This window comes from Lithobates pipiens, unplaced genomic scaffold (genome assembly GCF_037356315.1).
Source record: "Lithobates pipiens isolate NorthernLeopardFrog02 unplaced genomic scaffold, aLitPip1_a1.2 Scaffold_16, whole genome shotgun sequence".
NCBI classification, from domain to species: domain Eukaryota; kingdom Metazoa; phylum Chordata; class Amphibia; order Anura; family Ranidae; genus Lithobates; species Lithobates pipiens.
This window is the reverse complement of record NW_027507748.1, coordinates 14368477-14391936: the sequence shown is the minus strand read 5'-3', so window position 1 is coordinate 14391936 and position 23460 is coordinate 14368477. Positions and strand designations below refer to the sequence as shown.

At 47.6% G+C, this 23460-nt stretch overlaps 1 protein-coding gene across 1 annotated transcript in view; it reads left to right on the top strand.

Annotated features, from left to right (window-relative positions):
- Positions 1–23460, top strand: part of HGD (homogentisate 1,2-dioxygenase) — an 87190-nt gene that overhangs the window by 27666 nt on the left and 36064 nt on the right. Inside the window, exons 2-9 of the mRNA XM_077479599.1 lie at positions 3318–3389; positions 6228–6316; positions 7711–7816; positions 11293–11343; positions 11528–11619; positions 16224–16258; positions 20470–20549; positions 20678–20777. Coding sequence (XP_077335725.1) covers positions 3318–3389; positions 6228–6316; positions 7711–7816; positions 11293–11343; positions 11528–11619; positions 16224–16258; positions 20470–20549; positions 20678–20777 — 625 coding nt within the window. The remainder of the gene's footprint in view (positions 1–3317; positions 3390–6227; positions 6317–7710; positions 7817–11292; positions 11344–11527; positions 11620–16223; positions 16259–20469; positions 20550–20677; positions 20778–23460) is intronic.

Sequence of the window (23460 nt, the reverse complement as noted above, 5' to 3'; positions counted from 1 at the left end):
CAGTGCTGCTGGCGCATGCACAGTGGATGCCCGGCTGTGAAGCCACAGCCGGGTGCCCACAGTAGGAATGCCAGCGCTGCGAGCAGAGTGGGGAATGAGGGGGGCTTCGCTCCCCCGCATCGCTGGACCCTGGGACAGGTAAGTGTCCGATTATTAAAAGTCAGCAGCTGCAGTATTTGTAGCTGCTGACTTTTAATTTTTTTCTTTTTTTTTAAGGGGCACCCCACTTTAATAAAATAAAATTGAAACAAGACTACAGAGGGTCTTTTCTTTTTAAATGAAAAAAAAAAGTGCCTTTTTCTTGCTACCAGTCATGCTGAGATCGATCCTCCAAGTGCATTGTGGGTAGAGTTGCTGCCTCAATACACGGGTTCTGTGGCTGATTAAGGTGGTAATTAAACTCACTTGGTGCCTTATCTGCATTCAGTTAGCCTCAGAACCCATATAATTCATATGTGTTCGGGTTTAAAGGGAGGAGGTGGCAACCCTAATTGTGGGTACCTCACATCATTCAAGACTGCAGTGTGGAATTTCAACAAAAGTCCTTCTTGCTACCAATCATTCATTGTTCTTCCAAGTGCACTGTGGGTGTTGTATGTCATTAGAGACTGCAAAGTCTATTTTTTTCAATCTGACAGACCCTGCCGGATAGATTTTTGTTAAATTAGATGTGAACCCTAACTGGAAGATTTCATTTGCTCTGTGCTCTTCAAAAATCTTCAATTTATTCCTTGAAATTTCTATTTCACCATTTTCTTTTTCCATTTTCACATCTCAGTGTTGCTGACAGTGGTGGCTGGTGCTCGATAATTCAGGGGGGGGGGGGGGGGGAGGGGTTGGTTTGCAGGAGATGGACATAAACATGGGGAACACCCCCGCCGCTGCGGGAGATGGACGGCCTCCTTACCTCCGGAGGCAGATGTCCTGCCCAGACTCCGGTCTCCCCTCCTCCTCCCTCCCCTGTGTGAGCCGGGGAGTGCTGGATGGCTGAGCTGGATGAGTCATAGTGGTGGGTCTCCTCCAGCCGTGCATCTCCTCCTCCCCCTTGGCCAATAAGATTGCTTCTCCTTTCGGCCAATCAGGATATGGGTCTCATGACCCATTTCCCGATTGTCTGGGAGGAGAATCAGTTATTCGCTATTCTCGCACAACTGTGTGGGCTCAGAGCGCAGTGCTCTGCACCCCGAGCCCATCCTTTTTTGAAGACTATTAGAGCCTCTGGCTCTAATCAAGTGCTTCCAACCCCCCCCCCCCCCCTGAAATCCATGGTCCGGCGCCCTGTGTGTGGATCAGGGGGCCGGATGCAAGGGTAGGGGGGCAGCGATCAAACAGCTTCTCACAGCTCCGTGAGCAGAGAGCTGCTGACTGTCAATCAGCAGCTCTCTGCTCTGCCCCCTCCTCGCTCACTGGAGCACCGGGCTGCAGAGGGGGTGGGAGCAGCCGGCTCAGCCTCTCCGCAGCTTGCGGAGAGGCTGAGCTGGTCCAGGCACGTGGGAGGATCCCATCTTCATTGACGTGATCTTGCCCGAACCTGGACTGGTTCTGTGACGTCACCCGATAGCAAGCTTCAGCTCGCTGCCTGCAGAAAACAGGTCACAGGAGCACAGAACGAACTGCACTCCTGCGAGCCAGGGGAGAAGTACAGCCAAACAAGGTTTGGCTGTACTTCTCCATTAAATGTACTTGTCTCAGTCCAGAGCACTGTCATTTCTGTCTGCTGCCTCCTTCCTCTGCTATTAGCATGAGCCCCTTCTGACAAGTTTTCCTGACACCAAGAGATAAAAGGTGACAGGGGAGAGAGCTCCAACTGATTGACAGCCTCAGCTCTGCTCCTGTTTGCTGTGTGACGGGGGTGTGTGTGTGTGTGTGTGTGGGGGGGGGGGGGTAGTCCCTTCCCTTCAATCAGCTCTCAGAACTCTGCAGAGTGTACCTTCAGCTCTCTGCCCCCTTTTTTTCTGACAGCTCAGGCAAGCTTTTTAAGTTCTGCACTTTGAATGGCTGTAGAGAAGAGAAGACTGCAGATAAAAAGATACAACATATGTAGATTTCTTGTTAAATCTGTGTATCACCTAAGGCCAGTCACTTCACTGGGTATATGTAACAGTTTACATTTACTTTACTTATTGTCTAACCCTGCCTTTCTCAACCAGGCAGGGCCGGGTCAAGGGGTGGCTGCCCTGGGCACTGTGGTATCATATGAGGTGGGGGAGCACCAGAAAGAGATTGGGGGGGGGGGGTGATAATTTGTGTTAGGAGGAGGAATTTAAGAATCGTTCAAGGAGGGGAAATTTGGGGAGGTGTGCTAGGAGTGGTGATTTGGGGGTATTTATGTTGGGAAGGGGGAACAGGATTTGTGCTAGGAGGGGGGGGGGATTTGTGCTAGAAAAGGTCATATGGTAGACGGAGGAAGGAATTTGTGCTAGGGAGGATTTTTTCTTGGAATGATTGGGGGTATTTTTAGTAGGAGGGGAACCTGGGGGGGGGGGGGCATTTGTGCTAGGATAGGGAATTGGGGGAGGGGAATTTGTGCTGGGGGGATTTGGAGTGGGGATGGGGGATTTGTTGTGCTTGGAGAGGACACTTGAGGGGTAGAGGATTTCTGCTAGGGGGGGAGAAATGTTTTTTGGGGGGGAGGGTTTATGCTAGGATGAGGAATTGAGGTTGGGGAACTTGTGCTGGGAGGGGGATTTGTAGTGGGAGAGGAGAGGATTTGTGTTTGGAGAGGACATTTGAGGGGTAGAGGACTTGTGCTAGGACGGGGATTTTTTTTAGGGGGGGGGGGGTTTGTGCTGGGGATATATAGGGAGAGAGGATTTGAGATGAGGGGTGAGATTTGTGTTGGTAAGGGGTGAACCTCAGTAGGGGGTGGATTTGTACTGGGAGGAGGGGAAATGTATGCTTGGGGGTAAACATGAAGATTAGTGCTCACTTTTTTGGAGGTGGGGGGATTTTTGCTGACACATAATGCTCATACATCTGGGGGGGGGGGGGCACAATTTTGCATGTTCACCCTGGGCTCTAGATCATTTTGTCCCAGCACTGCAACCAGGGTTCCATGTCCTTCAGATAAATCCCCCCCACCCACCTGAGTGCAGCTAGCCCAGTAACATAGTTGCCTTTCACGCTCTATCCACATTTGCTTGTTGTGCAGCCTGGCCTGCGCTGGTAAAATTATTGGCATGTGCTAACCACTTGGATCTACACAGTATAACAAGATAGTAAACATTACATTATATTGTATCGAAACGAATGTAACAATATGACGTACAAGGTATCAGTTTGTATATTTACACCTCTGTGTCTCTCTCTATTGCCAGTATATGTCTGGATTCGGCAATGAGTTTGCCTCGGAGGATCATCGCTGCCCAGGTGCCTTACCTGAGGGACAGGTGAGTCCACACTACATTATAGAAGTTGCTCAGAGGATCCTTGAATAAAGTGTAGCTGGGTGACTTCGTGGATATATTTTACTCGGCAGATTTTTTAATGGGAAAAAATTAACTCCCCCCAAAGTGTGTGAATTGCCCCCCGTCACCAACCAGAGTCCGGTTTTCTGCACTGTTTTTATGAATATTATTTTGATTATAATTTAATATTATATAGTAATATAGCGCTGACATATTCCACAGCGCTGTATATAGAACACTAAGCCAGTCACATCAGTCTCTGTACCAGAGGAGCGTCTCCACCAGGTGTCGCTGTTTTTCAAGGTGCTGTTGGCTCACTCTGCTGGGATCTCAGCTGAGAGAAGTAGCAATCCTGGGGCCTGTCCTGCGGGCTTTTCCCAGGAAAGCATGAACCATATTGGGGAAGATGAAAGTGGAGTCTCCCCAGAGGCACTGAGGTCTACTCCATGTGCTCAAGCTGCAATGGATCCTATGGTTGTCCCTATGCAAGAGGAATACTTACCAGTCTTCCAGGATAGAGTGGTGAACAGAATTTGCCGCATTTCCAAGGAGGAACAGAGACTTGCTGTAATGAAAGAAGATCTCAGGAAAAAGAAATCCCTGCACAGTAAGTCTGGAAACAGTAAGAGGGAAGTCTCCAAGCTGAAGTCTCTGGTTCGGAGAAAAGTGTGAGAATGAGGAGAGATTTCAACTGTTGAAGACGCCTGTGCCAGTACCAGCCAGAGGGTGGATACCAGAGCAACGGCGACAGTATGGATGGGGGGGTAAGGAAGTGGCTTCACATGGTGGCCCCAGTACTACCTCTGTCTCAGGATCTGTCATGTCTGAGTCAGTATCTGCCCCCCTCCCTCCCCAGCAGCCTGGGTCATCTCAGGAGGAGGTTGAGGACAATGGCAGATTGCTGCAGGCCATTACAGAAATGGAATCTCCCATGAGTGGCACCGACTCATCAGATGAGGCTCATGATAAAGGAGTGCTTGCTGAAAATCTCTCTCAATGTGTCTAGGACTTTCCTGAGATTGAACCTGCCAACAGATCCTTGCAATCAGCAGGGAATGCAGGAAGAGCTGGCTGCGAAGAGACCCACATGGACACTAACAGTGTAGAGCAGGAATGTCGCATGGATATTGAAACTGCAGGAGGGCCGCATGAACGCTGAAACAGATGGTGTTTTTTCTAAACAGAAGACTTTACTTGATGATGGGACTATGGTGTGTGGGACTGTTGTGCTGGAGGGGAGGAGGGAGGATCAAGTGGTGGGTAATTTACCAAACCAGTTTTCAGAGGTTCCTATGCAGCCAGTTAATATTCCTATGCAGCCAGTTAATGTGTCATCTGTCCCAGTTAGTAATTATGCTAAGGCTGTGTCGGGACAAAGTCATGCTGCTGCTAGTGGAAGGGAGCCATTTGTGCGACTTTCTTCCATTAAACTCAGGAGTGTAGTACAGTTCAGGTGGGAAAGAGGAGATATTCCACCTATCAGGAGGGTGGTTGTGAATAAGATACTAACCAGGGGATTTAAGGCAGAGAATATTTATGCTCTTATCAGTCCGGCTGGTTTCTATGAATATGATTTATCATTTGTGCGTCCAGAATCGCTGGATCTGTTTTGGGAGCGGTTTGAGTATGTATACAGAGGCCAGCCTGACTGGAAGGGTCTTGTCCCTAAGGTAATCTCATGACAGCCCTTGATTAAGAATGTGACTATCCTGACAAGGAATAAGTCTATACCCCCCGAGGATTTATGGGTCTGGTTGAGGAGGTTTGGTGAAACGTTGTGTCCCTTAAAAAGATTGTGGATGATAGAGGAATCTGGACGGGTGGGTCAATGAGGTTGAGAGTGTGTGGGAATGTGGTCCACCATTTGCCCTCCTCTGCCTTTATTGGTAGAGATAGAATTACTGTCTTCTACCCTGGTCAAACTAAGCTGTGCCATAAATGTGGAGTCAAGGGACATTTCTCCTCTAAATGTCCAGAACAGAAGTGCTGTTTATGCCAGGAACTGGGGTACCTGGCAAGGGACTGTAACATCATTAAATGTAACCTATGTGATAAGATTGGTCACCCTTATAGCCGGTGCCCTGAGGCTTTGCACAATAAGCCAGAGCTAGTGGAGGAATTCTTCCATCTGGATAGAGAAGAGTCAGGGTTGACGGAGGTTGTACCAGGGGATCCTAGTGTCTCTGTCCCGTCAGAATCTGTGTCTGTGAGGCCGTCTGTGGTGTCAGTGTTCCCCCAGTCTGTGGTTCCCCAGTCAGTGTCAGAAAGTGTGGTTGTCAAGTCTGTGTCCGCACCTATTGTTTCTCCTAGTGTAGTGAAGGCAGTGGAGGGTGCTGGACCAGCGTGTATGGTGGTGCCAACCCCTCCTCAGCGTGGCTGGAAGTCAGTGGACACCGAGGGGTGGAGTGAGGGATGGATTGGATGATGGTGCAGGGGGAGGTGGGAAGGAAATGAGAGTGGTTGGTGCAAAATGTCCGGTGAATGATGTGGAAGTTGGGGAGAATGATGTGGGGGAGGGGTTAATGGGGGGGGGGGGGTTTGGAATTGCATCCTGATGGCAATTAAATCTCAAAATGTTTCTTAGCCTGGATTGTGTTTAAGTTGAGGTTCGGGGTTTGTAGTCTCTTTTTGTGTAAATATGTTTTTTATTAATGTTTGTATGATTTTTTTAATAAACAAAAATTTATACTCTAATGTCCCACAACACACATGGGTAATGTTGGATCAGGCATGAAGGTGTCCCATTTTCCGTTAGATACCTGTATGTGTAAAGTCTCTCATCCGGTCATGGGGTCACTATTTCTATTGTCTGTGTTACAGAATAATCCCCAGGTCTGTCCGTACGGTCTGTACGCAGAACAACTCTCCGGCTCGGCCTTCACCTGTCCCAGGAGCTCCAATAAGAGAAGGTACCCCCAGGTGTCCTATGTTCATTCTGTAATCTGTGCCCTGAGATGCCAGCTCTGGTATCTAATCCTCTGGTGCCCAATATGTGACACAAGGGCCATATGTGGCCCTTTAATACTTACTGTGTGGCCCTTTTTGAACCCCAGTGATGAGAGTGGGAACATTGATTTACAAAGGTGCTGTAATAACAGAGATCTCCAACAATCTCATATAACATGCCCCCTGCCTCTAACTGTCTTCTGTAGCATGTTGGAAGGTCACCTAATGGTGGCCCTGGCCTGTTGCAGCAGAGAATAATGCTGAATTCTATTTAATCACATACTGTAAAGATTTCATGACAAAAGTGGAATTCCCACCAAAACTTTTCCTTCCATCTTTGGATTGCGTGAGGAAGGATTAGAAGATCCCCTATTTAGGTTTTATTTTTTGCTGCCTGGGACACAAAATCCAAGGAGTTCCAGGAATTCTCGGTTTACTATTTGCCCTGCTTTATTAAAGGGACAGTCCTCGCAAAAATGATATGTCGGTCAGTTGTAGGGGGAGTGTTCTGGGCCGGCTGTTTCCTGACTTCTTTTATATGTTGGTAACTCCAACAGTGGGATCTCCATGCCATAATTGCTGGTTGTGTCCCCGTTCAACATTGTATGTTCCAACTCCTCCTGTTACATCTTTCATAACATAGATTAAATAAGAAAATCCAGCAGAAATGGTGGGAACCCCTCACAATGGGCACAGGCCAATGAACTGGTGTACAGACCCATGAACTCAGCACAGGGATGGTGGGAACCCCTCATAATGGGCACATTAGGTGTACAGACCCGAGAACTCAGCACAGGGATGGTGGGAACCCCTCATATTGGGCACAGCAGATGTACAGACCCGGGAACTCAGCACAGGGATGGTGGGAACTCCTCATAATGGGCACAGCAGGTGTATAGACCAAGAGACTCTGCACAGGGATGGTGGAAACCCCTCATAATGGGCACAGCAGGTGTATAGACCAAGGAACTCTGCACAGAGATGGTGACAACTCCTCATAATGGACACAGCAGGTGTACAAACCCAGGAACTCAGCACAGGGATGGTGGGAACTCCTCCTAATGGGCACAGCGGGTGTACAGAACCAGGAACTCAGCACAGGGATGGTAGGAACCCCTCATAATGGGCACAGCAGGTGTACAGAACCAGGAACTCAGCACAGAGATGGTAGGAACCCCTCATAATGGGCACAGCAGGTGTGCAGACCCAGAACTCAACACAGGGATGGTGGGACCCCCATCATAATGGCACAGAAAGTGTTAACCTCCATTAGGAGACCAATATATCCTGAAGAACTTTCTTTTATAAATTGATCTCTCCGACTTGATAATGATGTCTTGTCATTCAATGTTGGCAGCTGGCTGTACCGTATTTTACCTTCTGTCCGCCACAAACCATTTCAACCGTATAAGCAGAGCAACCTGACTCACAACTGGGATGAAGTGGAACCAGATCCCAATCAGGTATGTTGGAGGGCAGGGTGATGGGGTGGTCGTCACGTCCTACATGTTTTTCCTATATGTTGAGCGCCAAGCAAGGGTCGCATGAGAGGCCTTACTGGCACAGCCGATTCATCTCTTTAGATGTTACAGTACCACAGTTACTTGTACATTTAGGAAGGATGTGCAGAGTCAATGCCCTCTCCACCTGTCCATACCACCTTATTCCCAGTAACGGCATAGGGTCCCACCGTGCACCTAGCACTGACTCTCGCTGTGCACTTCACTTAATTCTTCGTCCATTGTACCTGTGCACACAATGAGGGCCATGACTCTGCTGATCTGCTCCCATTACTATGGGAAAACGAATGGCGGCCAAAGGAGTGCTGACAACATCTTCCTCGCCTGAAGAGACTATCTCACCTGCAACATGTACACACTTACAACAGGCTTCTAGAGAAACCTTTGTTACCATTGGTAACCACTGTATGAACTCTTTTAATGTCTGCCTTCATACCCCAATGTGTTTAGTGACCCAAGTGGTAAGCCATGCGGTTGATTTACTATAGGCAAGTAGGCTGTGCACTCTGCAATTGCAGTTGCTCCAGTCCAGAGCTTAGTAAATGAGCAGAAGCTCAGCTGACTTCCATCATCCAATCATATGAAAGCAAAAGTGCTGTTTTTTCATTTTATTTTCCTTGATTAATCTCTGGAGCAACTGCACTGTGCAAAGTGCACAGTCGATTTGCCTCTAGTAAATCAACTCCTATGTGCATCGGTTACTTGCATTGCACCCCTTTAGTAACCTCAGACCAGGCAAAGACAAGGTTTCAAGTTTTACTTGAGGAATGAATTAATATAACGACCAAGACAATCAACAGTCCAACATAAAGTGCCAACATTTACTAACATCCCTAGTCCCTAACTACAGGGCTATGGCTGCCCCAGCATACCTATTTAAGAAAAAGTACACCAATTCCTATTGGCCATAGCTACTATATATCTCATCTCTAGCCACTCAGGCTCTTTCCTAGGGAAACACGGCCAAAGGGGGAGGAGGGCCACCTAGATGCCAACATCTGGAGTCGATGGCCAGTATCACAATCTGCTGTGTGACTAAATATTCAAGACTGCCTGTAAGTGTCTTCTCCCCATGTACATCCTTTTTTTTTAAACTCTGAATTCTTACACCAGAGATGCACTATATGGCCAGAATAATGTGGCCATAATGAATGAATGAATGAATGAATGAAATACTTGTATAGCGCACAATGCGAACTGAATCGCCTCTAGGCCATAAGAACATAGAATGTTGTAGTTGCAGGGGGGGGGGGGTAACTCCATATTGATAGTCATGGTTTTGGAATGGGTTGTCCTAAAAGTTCATGTCGGTGCAATGGTCAGGAGGGATGCCCTACAAACCCGTTTTGGTCTAATGGTCAGGAGGGATGTCCTAAAAACTCATATAGGTGTGATGGTCAGGAGGGATGTCCAACCAACTCACATAGGTGTGATGGTCAGGTGGGATGTCCTAAAAACTCATATAGGTGTGATGGTCAGGAGGGATGTCCAACCAACTCACATAGGTGTGATGGTCAGGTGGGATGTCCTAAAAACTCATATAGGTGTGATGGTAGGGTGGGATGTCCTACAAACCCTTATAGGTTTGATGGTCAGGTGGGATGTCCTAAAAACTCATATAGGTGTGATGGTAGGGTGGGATGTCCTACAAACTCATATAGGTGTGATGGTAGTGTGGGATGACCTACAAACTCATATAGTTGTGATGGTAGGGTAGGATGTCCTACAAACCCTTATAGGTTTGATGGTAGGAGGGATGTCCTACAAACTCACATAGGTGTGATGGTCAGGTGGGATGTCCTACAAACCCTTATAGGTGTGATGGTCAGGTGGGATGACCTAAAAACTCATATAGGTGTGATGGTAAGGAGGGATGTTCTACAAACTCACATAGGCGTGATGGTAGGGTGGGATGTCCAACAAACCCTTATAGGTTTGATGGTCAGGAGGGATGTCCAACAAACTCACATAGGTGTGATGGTCAGGTCGGATAACCTAAAAACTCCCATAGGTGTGATGGTCAGGGTAGATGTCCTACAAGATTATGTAGGTATGATGGTCAGGTGTAGCCAAACTGTTTAGGCCAGGCATGTCCAAAGTCCGGCCCGCGGGCCAATCGCGGCCCGCGGCCCGGTTTTGAACGGCCCGCCTGGTAATCTAAACATATATATCTTTTGTGGCCCCCGACGATCTCCCAGCGCCGGGGCCACAAAAGATATATAGTCTGGCTGCATTGGAGATAGGAGGCTGTACGAGCGATGTGCACACAGGAGTATTTCCTGTTTACACTGCAGCCTCTGTAATAGGAAGTCCCATCTCCACCATTGGACGACTGTTCTGTCCATCAAAGGAGGCGGGACTTTCTCTTAAAGAGGCCGCTGTGAAAACAGGAGATTCTCCTGTTCTTTGGCGCTCGTCCAGCCCCCTCCAAGGCTGCACTGATGGCAATGGTAAGTACATTCCTGGCAATAGTGAGTGAAATCCTGGCAATGGTGGCTGCATTCCTGGCAATAGTATGTGAAATCCTGGCAATGGTGGCTGCATTCCTGGCTAATAGTGAGTGAAATCCTGGCAAATGGTGGCTGCATTCCTGGCAATAGTGAGTGAAATCCTGGCTAATGGTGGCTGCATTCCTGGCTAATGGTGGCTGCATTCCTGGCTAATGGTGGCTGCATTCCTGACTAATAGTGAGTGAAATCCTGGCAAATGGTGGCTGCATTCCTGACTAATAGTGAGTGAAATCCTGGCAAATGGTGGCTGCATTCCTAGCAATAGTGAGTGAAATCCTGGCTAATGGTGGCTGCATTCCTGGCTAATAGTGAGTGAAATCCTGGCAATGGTGGCTGCATTCCTGGCAATAGTGAGTGAAATCCTGGCAATGGTGGCTGCATTCCTGGCAATAGTGAGTGAAATCCTGGCTAATGGTGGCTGCATTCCTGGCTAATGGTGGCTGCATTCCTGGCTAATAGTGAGTAAAATCCTGGCAATGGTGGCTGAAATCCTGGCTAATGGTGGCTGCATTCCTGGCAATGGTGGGAGCGCAGATGGGCACTGACCCTTATTTTGCTTCAGAGTTTTTTATTTAAAATTGTACGTTTTTTTTTCCTGAAACTTCCCTCTTATTCGCCAATAAATACGGTATATCCAAATAACACGCCCGAGCTCATCTCTTCAACACACACGGCCACAAAGGCAAGAGAATTCTTGTTGGGCCGTGTATTAGTGTTGGAACGAACACACTTAGACCGAATTTTAATGGTTCAAAGAATGTCAGGAAAAATGGTCGGCCCTCGCGCATGTTCACTTCATCAAATCTGGCCCTCTTTGAAAAAAGTTTGGACACCCCTGGTTTAGGCTATATAGTATATATAGTTATATATTCTAAATTCTGCCATTAACTAGTTTGTTTTCCTCTGCAGTTCAGGTGGAAACCATTTATAATAGAGGAGAAGAAGCAGGACTTTGTGGATGTAAGTAACTTTTTCTTGTACCTAAAACATTGAACCCCCCCCCCCCCAACCGGCTCATAAACTGTGTTTGCTGTAAATATTCATGTTAGCGATGTATTTACTTTCCAATCTGATAAAAATGGCATTTGTACAAATTTAGTTGATAAGTAAGAAGTAATGCTCCGGGACATCTGTGTCTTGGCAGGGTCTGCGCACAATCTGCGGAGCTGGTGATGCCAAATCACGTAATGGAATCGCCATCCATATATACACCTGCAACACCTCCATGATTGACAGGTATGAGGGTAATATGGATTTTATGGACTGTTTTTCTGAGCTCACACTCTGCTCTCTAGTGTGCACAATGTATCTTCCTACAGTTACTGTCCCATCTTTCCTTTCTCTCCCTGTGCCTGCTCTCTATACTCTCCATGTGCCTGCTCTCTATTCTCTCCATGTGCCTGCTCTCTATTCTCTCCCTGTGCCTGCTCTCTATTCTCTCCCTGTGCCTGCTCTCTATTCTGTCCCTGTGCCTGCTCTCTATTCTGTCCCTGTGCCTGCTCTCTATTCTGTCCATGTGCCTGCTCTCTGTGTCTGCTCTCTATTCTGTCCCTGTGTCTGCTCTCTATTCTCTCCATGTGCCTGCTCTCTATTCTGTCCCTGTGCCTGCTCTCTGTGTCTGCTCTCTATTCTGTCCCTGTGCCTGTTCTCTATCCTCTCTCTGTGTCTGCTCTCTATTCTGTCCCTGTGCCTGCTCTTTATGTCTGCTCTTTATTCTGTCCATGTGCCTGGTCTCTATTCTGTCCCTGTGCCTGTTCTCTATCCTCTCTCTGTGTCTGCTCTCTATTCTGTCCCTGTGCCTGCTCTTTATGTCTGCTCTCTATTCTGTCCCTGTGCCTGCTCTCTATTCTCTCCATGTGCCTGCTCTCTATTCTGTCCCTGTGCCTGCTCTCTGTGTCTGCTCTCTATTCTGTCCCTGTGCCTGCTCTCTGTGTCTGCTCTCTATTCTGTCCATGTGCCTGCTTTCTATTCTGTCCCTGTGTCTGCTCTCTATCCTCTCTCTGTGTCTGCTCTCTATTATGTCCCTGCTCTCTATCTTCTCTCAGTGTCTGTGCTCTATTCTGTCCATGTGCCTGCTTTCTATCCTCTCTCTGTGCCTGCTCTCTATTCTGTCCCTGTGCCTGCTCTCTATGTCTGCTCTTTATTCTGTCCATGTGCCTGTTCTCTATCTTCTCTCTGTGTCTGCTCTCTATTCTGTCCCTGCTCTCTATCTTCTCTCTGTGTCTGCTCTCTATTCTGTCCCTGTGCCTGCTCTCTATCTTCTCTCTGTGTCTGCTCTCTATTCTGTGCCTGCTCTCTATCTTCTCTCTGTGTCTGCTCTCTATTCTGTCCCTGCTCTCTATCTTCTCTCTGTGTCTGCTCTCTATTCTGTCCCTGTGCCTGCTCTCTATTCTGTCCCTGCTCTCTATCTTCTCTCTGTGTCTGCTCTCTATTCTGTCCCTGTGCCTGCTCTCTATTCTGTCCCTGTGCCTGGTCTCTATCCTCTCTTTGTGTCTGGTCTCTATTCTGTCCCCGTGTCTGCTCTCTATCTTCTCTCTGTGTCTGCTCTCTATTCTGTCCCTCTGTCTGCTCTCTATCTTCTCTCTGTGTCTGCTCTCTATTCTGTCCATGTGTCTGCTCTCTACCCTCTCTCTGTACCTGCTCTCTGTTCTATCCCTGTCCCTGCTCTCTATTCTGTCCATGTGTCTGCTCTCTACCCTCTCTCTGTACCTGCTCTCTGTTCTATCCCTGTCCCTGCTCTCTATTCTGTCCCTGTGTCTGCTCTCTGTACTCTCCCTGTGTTTGCTGTCTATCCTGTCCCTGTCCCTGCTCTCTATTCTGCCCCTGCTCTCTATTCTGTCCCTGCTCTCTATTCTGTCCATACTCTCTATTCTGTCCCTGTATACAAAAGAAAAAGGTGAAAAGAGAGCCTCACCAGCCTCACCTGTCCCTGCTCTCTATTCTGTCCCTGTGTCTGCTCTCTATACTCTCCCTGTATCTGCTCTCTATCCTCTCTCTGTGCCTGCTCTGTATGAAAAGAGAGCCTCACCTGCAGTAATTACTAGGGACCATGCAGCTTATAGATAAGGACACTTTATTAAACAAACATATCAAATGGTAATACAAAAAACACTGGATAAAAATCCCATCACCAGCACCTCAGTAAAAAAAAAAAAAAAAGACAACCCTGTCTGATCAAGATACAGTTGCATCATAAAAATCCACACACATACATGTCAGCATAACATCCCGGGGTAATAGAGCACATGACAATATGGTGAAGTGAAATCACTGTTAATACACCAAATATAAGGAATATCCCTACAATGTGAAGGATGATTGAGCAAAAAATGGGGGCTCTGCGGGTGCAGCATGGGGGGGGGGGGAAGTAAGTTGTTCCTGTGACCACCATGGATAGCAACTCCAGGCACTAACGTGCCGTATGTAGTGCAGGTATGTATCCCAAGCCCACAGTTTTTCCACAGGAGGGTGAAGCTGGGAAGTAGTGATGCGGTGAGGTCATATATAATTTACATTGTAACAGTGGTTGGGATATCAGTCCAGCGTATATCACGGGATATTGTTCTCAGCGTGACCAGTGGTGACTGCAGTGCAAAAAAGACACAGCATAGGTGTATAGTGCATGGACCAACATGTCCGCTCACCCAGCCTGGAAGCAGCGTGGACTTGCGTGGATGCTGGCTGTAGCTTTCCTGCCTGCACATCAGTTGGATTTGGATCAGGGATGTGGCCGTGTCAGGCACTAGGTCAGCGGCGGGTGCAGTTTGATGTGTGCTTTGCCGGCGGTATGGCAGCACTGCCCCATTGATTTAAATGCGCAGGAGCGGTAAAGGAGCGGTGTATTCACCACTGCTACAGCGCTGCAAAGAAGCTGCTGGCAGGACCTTTTGTGACGCCCTGCCAGCGCAGCGCCCCAGTATGAGAGCACTCGGGCTTTTACACTGGGTTTGCAGCTGAGGCTTTTTTCAGGCGCTATGCAGGCACTTTTTTTTTTTTTTTTAAACACCTCCAGTATGAAAGTGGTCTTATCTATAAGCTGCATGGTCCCTAGTAATTACTGCAGGTGAGGCTCTCTTTTCACCTTTTTCTTTTGTATGTTTAGTTGATTACCAGGATCACACCTTATTGAGGCGAGTCAACTATTTGAGGGACGCTGTGTTTGCTCTCATACAGAGCCTTCCCAGCCCTTACATCCCAGTGAGCTACTGGTTATCCCCCTGGTTTTCTTTCCCTATATTCTGACCCTGTCCCTGCTCTCTATTCTGTCCCTGCTCTCTATTCTCTCCTTGTCCCTGCTCTCTATCCTGTCCTTGTCCCTGCTATCTATCCTGTTCCTGCTCTTTATCCTGACCCTTTGCCTGCTTTCTATTCTGTCCCTGCTCTCTATCCTGTTCCTGTCCCTGCTCTCTATCCTGTCCCTGCTCTCTATCTTGTCCCTGCCCTATATCCTGTCCCTGCTTTCTATCCTGTCCCTGCTTTCTATCCTGTCCCTGCTATCTATCCTGTCACTGCTCTCTATCCTGTCACTGCTCTCTATACTGTCCCTGCTCTCTATTCTGTCACTGCTCTCCATCATGTCACTGCTCTCTATTCTGTCCTTCTCCCTGCTCTCTATTCTGTCCTTCTCCCTGCTCTCTATCCTGTCCCTGCTCTGTATCCTTACCCTTTACCCTTTCTATTCTGTCCCCGCTCTCTATCCTGTCCCTGCTCTCTATTCTGTCCCTGCTCTCTATTCTGTCCTTGTCCCTGCTCTCTATCCTTTCCTTGCCCTTGCTCTCTATCCTGTCCCTACTCTCTATCCTGTCTCTGATCTGTATACTGACCCTTTTCCTGCTCTCTATCCTGTCTCTGCTCTCTATACTGTCCCTGTGTTTGCTGTCTATCCTTTCCCTGCTCTCCATCCTGTCACTGTTATCTATCCTGTTCCTGTCCCTGCTCTCCATCCTGTCACTGCTCTCTATCGTGTTCCTATCCCTGCTCTCTATCCTGTTCCTGTCCCTGCTCTCTATCCTGTCACTGCTCTCTATCCTGTTCCTGTCCCTGCTCTCTATCCTGTCACTGCTCTCTATCCTGTTCCTGTCCCTGCTCTCTATCCTGTCCCTGCTCTCTATCCTGTCACTGCTCTCTATCCTGTTCCTGTCCCTGCTCTCTATCCTGTTCCTGTCCCTGCTCTCTATCCTGTCCCTGCTCTCTATCCTGTCACTGCTCTCTATCCTGTCCCTGCTCTCTATCCTGTCCCTGCTCTCTATCCTGTTCCTGTCCCTGCTCTCTATCCTGTCCCTGCTCTTTATCCTGTTCCTGTCCCTGCTCTCTATCCTGTCCCTGCTCTCTATTCTGTTCCTGTCCCTGCTCTCTATCCTGTCCCTGCTCTCTATCCTGTCACTGCTCTCTATCCTGTTCCTGTCCCTGCTCTCTATCCTGTCCCTGCTCTCTATCCTGTCACTGCTCTCTATCCTGTTCCTGTCCCTGCTCTCTATCCTGTCCCTGCTCTCTATCCTGTTCCTGTCCCTGCTCTCTATCCTGTCCCTGCTCTCTATCCTGTTCCTGTCCCTGCTTTCTATCCTGTCCCTGCTCTCTATCCTGTCCCTGCTCTCCATCCTGTCCCTGCGCCTTGTGAAGTTTATCTCCCATTTTTTTTCTTTTCTGTGACTGTAACGGTCACACAATTTATGACATCCAGCTGAAGTCATTCGCCCGCCAAGCATTCAATGACCTCGCCAGTCCTTTACACTGTCACTGACATCCCCACTCCGTATTCATCATACAATCCTAGCATATACATATCAATCTGCATCCTCTGAAATCTTCTGATACATTTTTCTTCCTCTTCCCGTTTCTAGGTGCTTCTATAACTCCGACGGTGACTTTCTCATCGGTGAGCCGACCTTTAGAAGTTTAGAGAATAACTTCAAACATCTCCAGTTAAAAAAAAATCTAGAACTATAAAAGAACGTACAGAAATATACTGTATGGGTTTATATTTTTAAAATCATCAAGAGTCAAATTGAAACAATTCAAAACTAAATTCACAGGAGAAATTTTTTTTATTAAGAATCACAAAGAGCCATTTAATGAGATGCTACTACAATGTATATTAGCTTTTATGTGGTTTGTTCAGCATAGTATCATCTATATACTCATTATACACTCATTAAATACGCAAAACGTGTGTGTGTATATATACACACACACACACACACACACACACACACACACACACACACACACACACACACACAGTATCTCACAAAAGTAAGTACACCCCTCACATTTTCGTAAATCTTTTCTTCTATCTTTTCATGTGACAACACTGAAGAAATGACACTTGTCTACAATGTAAAGTAGTGAGTGTACAGCTTGTATAACAGTGTAAATTTGCCGTCCCCTCAAAATAACTCAACACACAGCCATTCATGTCTAAACCACTGGCAACAAAAGTAAGTACACCCCCTAAGTGAAAATGTCCAAATTGGGTCCAAAGTGTCAATATTTTGTGTGGCCGCCATTATTTTCCAGCACTGCCTTAACCCTCTTGGACATGGAGGTCACCAGAGCTTCACAGGTCACCACTGGAGTCCTCTTCCCCTCCTCCATGACGACACAGGAGAAGCCCAAGGCCTAAAAAAAGTTGTATTTCCTAGAAAGGACACAGTAGGGAGGCAATTCACTCCATGTCCCCAGCCAAATATTATCTGCAATTGGCATTTTCGTGGCTCCAGGCAGCCAATGTATCACTGCTGTCTGACCCTTCGTATTTACAAAGTATGTCCTTTGCTCACCTCTGCAGTCACAACTTGTTTGGATCTGGTCATATTTTATTCTTACAGCAGACCCAAAGTGATATTGTACTCCAAAAAAATAAAGTGATGGAACGGAGGGTGAGAGCTTAGTGGGCACTGCGTGCAATCATATGTTGGCATTGGAAATGTTCCTTTTCCTCAAATAAGTCTAAATAGAACAATATTGGCTTATTACAAGTCCCGAGATTTATTGTGTAGTTTATTTTCTACATTACATTGTGTACTATAGAATCATTATAGCAGCTGCTATAATAAATGGAAAAAAGGAGCCATATTTCTTATTCCAAATATTCTGAATAGGTTCACAGCTGTTACACTAGCGCCCTCTATTGACTGATAGTGATAACTTCATGGAAAGCATTGACAATGTTGGGAATGTTTGGCTATACAGTGAGTAAAATAAGTATTTGATCCACAAGAAAAACATGATTTAGTGCTTGGTGGAGAAATCCTTGTTGGCACAGAGGTAAGACATTACTTGTAGTTGGTTACCAGGTTTGCGCACATCTCAGGAGCAGTGGCAGCTGGTGCTCAAAATGTTTTTTTTTTGGGGGGGGGGGCAAACAAACTCTGAAAAAAAACCCCATGAATTGCAGCTTCACTGTGCCCATCAAATGCCGACGCTGTGCCTATCAAATGCCGCAACTGTGACCAAACGCCGCCACTGTGCCCATCAAATGCAGCCACTGTGCCAATCAAATGCTGCCACTGTGCCCATCAAATGCCACCACTGTGCCCATCAAATGCCGCCACTGTGCCCATCAAATGCCGCCACTGTGCCAATCAAATGCTGCCACTGTGCCCATCAAATGCCACCACTGTGCCCATCAAATGCCGCCACTGTGCCCATCAAATGCAGCCACTGTGCCAATCAAATGCCACCACTGTGCCCATCAAATGCCGCCACTGTGCCCATCAAATGCAGCCACTGTGCCAATCAAATGCTGCCACTGTGCCCATCAAATGCCACCACTGTGCCCATCAAATGCCACCACTGTGCCCATCAAATGCCGCCACTGTGCCAAATGCCGCCACTGTGCCAAATGCCGCCACTGTGCCATCAAATGCAGCCACTGTGCCATCAAATGCAGCCACTGTGCCCATCAGATGCTGCCACTGTGCCATCAAATGCGCCACTGTGCCCATCGAATGCTGCCATTGTCCCCCCCTCCCCCTCACCCACCGTCTACCCGGCGCTTACCCTGCCTCGGTGGGGCAGTGGGTGACGGTCTTCCATGTCCTCGATGTCCTTCTCCCATCCTCTCCTCCCATCCTGTCCTATTTGACACCTATTAGAGCCTATAGCAAAAAGTAAAAAATATTGCTTTTTTTTTTCAAAATTGGCGCTATTTTTTTTTTATAGTTCAAAAAATAAAAAACGCAGAGGTGATCAAATACCACCAAAAGAAAGCTCTGTTTGTGGGAAAAAAAGGACATCAATTTTGTTTGGATGCGACGTCGCACGGCCGCGCAATTGTCAGTTAAAGTGACGCAGTGCCGAAATCACAAAAGGCGCTCTGGTCAGGAAGGGGGTAAAATCTTCCGGGGCTGAAGCGGGTAAACAAAATGGCAATGCCTTCCCCCTGTATCCAAAAAAGGAACCCCATACATTGTTATAGCAGTCTTATTACTGGTCCAGTAACCTCAATGGGGGGGCTTTCTCTTCTTTCTCGGTGGTGGTGGGGTTTGTATTCCTCCAGGACCACGTGGCACTTATATAATGACATGTGAAGGCCGCTCAGTCCTGGAGTATTGTCTACATCAGCCTTTCTCAACCTTTTCAACCCAGAGGAACCCTTGATATAGTTCTCCGGTCTCGGGGAACCCCCTGCTAGCAATTAGAAATCTACAACTCATGATACATTAGTGTGATGGTCAGTGGGAAGAATGGTCCTTACACTTGTGGTCATTAGGAAGAATTACCTCCTTACAGATAGCTGAAAAGATCAATGGTGTGAGTGGGAACTTCTCCGAGAGGCAGAAATGGCCCAATGCTGAAGGAACCCCTAGCAACCTCTGGAGGAACCCTAGCCTAGCAACCTCTGGAGGAACCCTAGCCTAGCAACCTCTGGAGGAACCCTAGCCTAGCAACCTCTGGAGGAACCCTAGCCTAGCAATCTCTGGAGGAACCCTAGCCTAGCAATCTCTGGAGGAACCCTAGCCTAGCAACCTCTGGAGGAACCCTAGCCTAGCAATCTCTGGAGGAACCCTAGCCTAGCAATCTCTGGAGGAACCCTAGCCTAGCAACCTCTGGAGGAACCCTAGCCTAGCAACCTCTGGAGGAACCCTAGCCTAGCAATCTCTGGAGGAACCCTAGCCTAGCAACCTTTGGAGGAACCCTATCCTAGCAATCTCTGGAGGAACCCTAGCCTAGCAACCTCTGGAGGAACCCAGCCTAGCAACCTCTGGAGGAACCCTAGCCTAGCAATCTCTGGAGGAACCCTAGCCTAGCAACCTCTGGAGGAACCCTAGCCTAGCAACCTCTGGAGGAACCCTAGCCTAGCAACCTCTGGAGGAACCCTAGCCTAGCAATCTCTGGAGGAACCCTAGCCTAGCAACCTCTGGAGGAACCCTAGCCTAGCAACCTCTGGAGGAACCCTAGCCTAGCAACCTCTGGAGGAACCCTAGCCTAGCAACCTCTGGAGGAACCCTAGCCTAGCAACCTCTGGAGGAACCCTAGCCTAGCAATCTCTGGAGGAACCCTAGCCTAGCAACCTTTGGAGGAACCCTAGCCTAGCAACCTTTGGAGGAACCCTAGCCTAGCAACCTCTGGAGGAACCCTAGCCTAGCAACCTCTGGAGGAACCCTAGCCTAGCAACCTCTGGAAGAACCCTAGGGTTCCACTGAACCCTGGTTGAGAATCACTGGTCTACATAATAAGAGTTCCATTGAGGAGTTAGAACAAGGCAATGGTGGTGTGTACCATTCAACTGAGGATAAAGGATTTGCGGAGACTGTGCAACTGCACAAGAGCCCCTCTGGGACCTAGGGGCCCATTTATACTGGATGTAGTTCAGATGAGTGTGCAGGGACCCCAATCTTTGTTATGAGACCAGGACACCACCTACTTTTATCTATGGGATGGGGGAACCACAAATATCAGCCTTGCACAAGCCATGGTACCATTGCTCATGGTCAACCAGTGATGCCATTTTGTTTTTTTGCTCTTTTTTTTTATTGCTATAAACAGGTTCTTGTGAATTAAAAAAAAAAAAAAGTCAGAAAATAGATTAAAAAAAAAATTTAATAATCCTCACAGTTTCTTGTGTTTTTTTTCCCCTGACAGTTCCTCAGCAGGGAAAGATCCTCATCCTGACGGAGTTTGGGAAGATTTTGGTGGAGCCCAATGAGATCTGTGTAATTCAGGTGATCACATGACTTATTGATAACACTGCGGCAGTGCATGGGGGGTCTCCTGTCTCTTACTCCATATCTGAAGTTCACCTGTTTTCTGCATTCCGCCCCCCCCCCCCTCCTCCCCCTCCCCCTTGCAGCAAGGCATGCGCTTCAGCGTGGAGGTCTTTGGGAACTCCAGAGGATACGTCCTGGAGGTGTTCGGCGTCCACTTTGAGCTTCCGGATCTGGGGCCAATCGGTAAGAAAATCTAAGTGCTGTTAAAAGGGAATGTACAGTGCCTTGAAAAAGTATTCATACCCCTTGAGGTTTTCCACATTTTGTCATGTTACAACCAAAAACGTAAATGTATTTTTTGGGGATTTTATGTGATAGACCAACACAAAGTGTCACATAATTGTGAAGTGGAAGGAAAATGATAAATGGTTTTCCAAAGTTTTTACAAACAAATATGTGAAAACTGTGAGGGGGTCATTTGTATGGCGCCCCCCAGAGTCATTACTTTGTAGAACCCCCTTCTTCTGCCATTACAGTTGCAAGTCTTTTTGGGGATGTCTCTACCAGCTTTGCACATCTAGAGAGGGATATTTCTGCCCATTCTTCTTTGCAAAATATCTCAAGCTCTGTCAGATTGGATGGAGAGCGTCTGTGAACAGCGATTTTCAAGTCTTACCACAGATTCTCAATGGGATTTAGGTCTGGACTGTGACTGGGCCATTCTAACACATGAATATGCTTTGATCTAAACCATTCCATTGTAGCTCTGGCTGGATGTTTCGGGTCCTTCTCCTAGCTGGAAGGTGAACCTCCACCCCAGTCTCAAGTCTTTTGCAGACTCGAAGCCCTTGTACACACGGTCGGAAATTCCGACCACAAAATCCGTCTGATTTTTTCAGATGGATTTTGTCAGAAACCCGTGTTGCATACACACGGTCGGACAAAGTTGTCGGAAAATCTGATCGTTCAGAATGTGATGACGTTCGTACGTAACAACGGGACTACGTTCAGGCTAGTAGCCAATAGCTTTGGTCTCATAATTTGATCTGAGCATGCGTGGCACTTTGTCCGATCGGAATTCTCTAAAAATGATCGGACAAAGTCCAATCGGATCGTGTTGTCGGAAAATTTTATATCCAGCTCTCAAACTTTGTTGGTTGGACATTTCGACAGAAAAAGTCTGATGGAGCCCGACAACACGGTCCGATCGGACATTTTCCGTCGGAATGTCCGACCGTGTGTACAAGGGCTAACAGGTTTTCTTCTAAGATTGTCCTGTATATTTGGCTCCATCCATCTTCCCATCAACTCTGACCAGCTTCCCTGTCCCTGCAATAGAAAAGCATCCCCACCACAGGATGCTGACACCACCATGTTTCACGGTGGGGATGGTGTGTTCAGGGTGATGTGTGTGTGTTTGTTTTCCAACACACATAGCATTTTGCTTTTAGGCCAAAAATTTCAATTTTGGTCTCCTCTGACCAGAGCACCTTCTTCCATATGTTTGCTGTGTCCTCCACATGGCTTCTCACAAACTACTGTAGCGCTGGCTCCTGAAGAGCACACGCTATGTGTTTTTGAAATTTAATGTTTATTCTAAACCGCAGTTTGGTTTGAGTTTAATTACTCCAAATTTTGACCTCAACATCAGTCTGACTAGACTGCAGGATGTTCTGCTTGGCCATGGGGGGCGCTGTCACTTCTGGCAGGCATGGTAACACAGTCTGGTTGGGTGCTTTATTTAAGGTTGCTTTCTCTTGGAGTCAACCCAGTGGGAGTGTCACTCTTGCTGTGCCTTCTGGGAGAGGGTACTTAAGATATGGACGTCACGTGTTTTGGGGGTTCCCGGTCCAGAAGTATATCCTGACTGCATGGTCCTGGTCCTCCTGACCAGCCCCCAGGACGCCTATGGCCTGGGGTGCGGATCCACTCGACTTTACCTCTGGAGGCTGGCTAGCCCGAGGCGAGGAAACTAAAGGAAGGATTCGGAGCTGGTCTCAAGTTGTGGAGAGTCCCAGCAACTTCGAAGTTATCCAGGGGAGGAGTCTTCGGGAGAAGGCCACGCAAGGGTTGGCTTCTCGACAAGAACCTGGTAAAGCTGAAGGACCTAAACTAATCCAATCTCGTGCGGTATCTCCGGACCGGCTGCAAGATACTGGTACCACACGAGCATTCTACAAGTTTTAAAGTTTCCCGACGCGTGTTCTATCAACGTCTGTGGCAGAGACTTGTTCCTGACTTAAGCACCCTGTTGGCTGCTAGGCCGGGTGAGAGAAGGACTATCCAACTAGGGTGAAGATCCAGCTGTGAATGGCTATTTTCTGGATTTATTCAAAGTGAGAGATTTCTCCTATACTGTCTTGGATATGACTTTTCACCTAAACCCTCTGATCCTATACTGAGAGACTGTTCGTTAACTACGATTTTGCGAAAAAAAATCCCTTTAAGCGGATCTGTCGTCAGTCTCTATAGTTGTTGGGCCGTCTACCAAGGGAAACCCCTAGACGCAAATCGAGGTGAAGAAGGTAACGGTAAGCCCATTAAAACCAGCCGCTCCTTCGGGAGTAAGAGCTACACTACAAACAGGACTTCTTATGACTTTCTTCCACCAATGTCTTTCTTCTTGTCACTCTTCCATAAAGGGCAGATTTGTGGAGAGACGACTAATAGTTGTCCTGTGGACAGATTCTCCCCCCTGAGCTGTGGATCTCTGCAGCTCCTCCAGAGTTACCATGGACCTCTTGGCTGCTTCTCCGATGAATGCTCTCCTTGCCCGGCCCGGTCAGTTTAGGTGGACGGCCATGTCTTGGTAGGTTTGCAGTTGTCCCATACTCCTTTCCATTTTTGGATGATGGATTGAACAGAGCTCCGTGAGATGTTCAAAGCTTGGGATTTTTTTTTATAGCTTGACCCTGCTTTATACTTC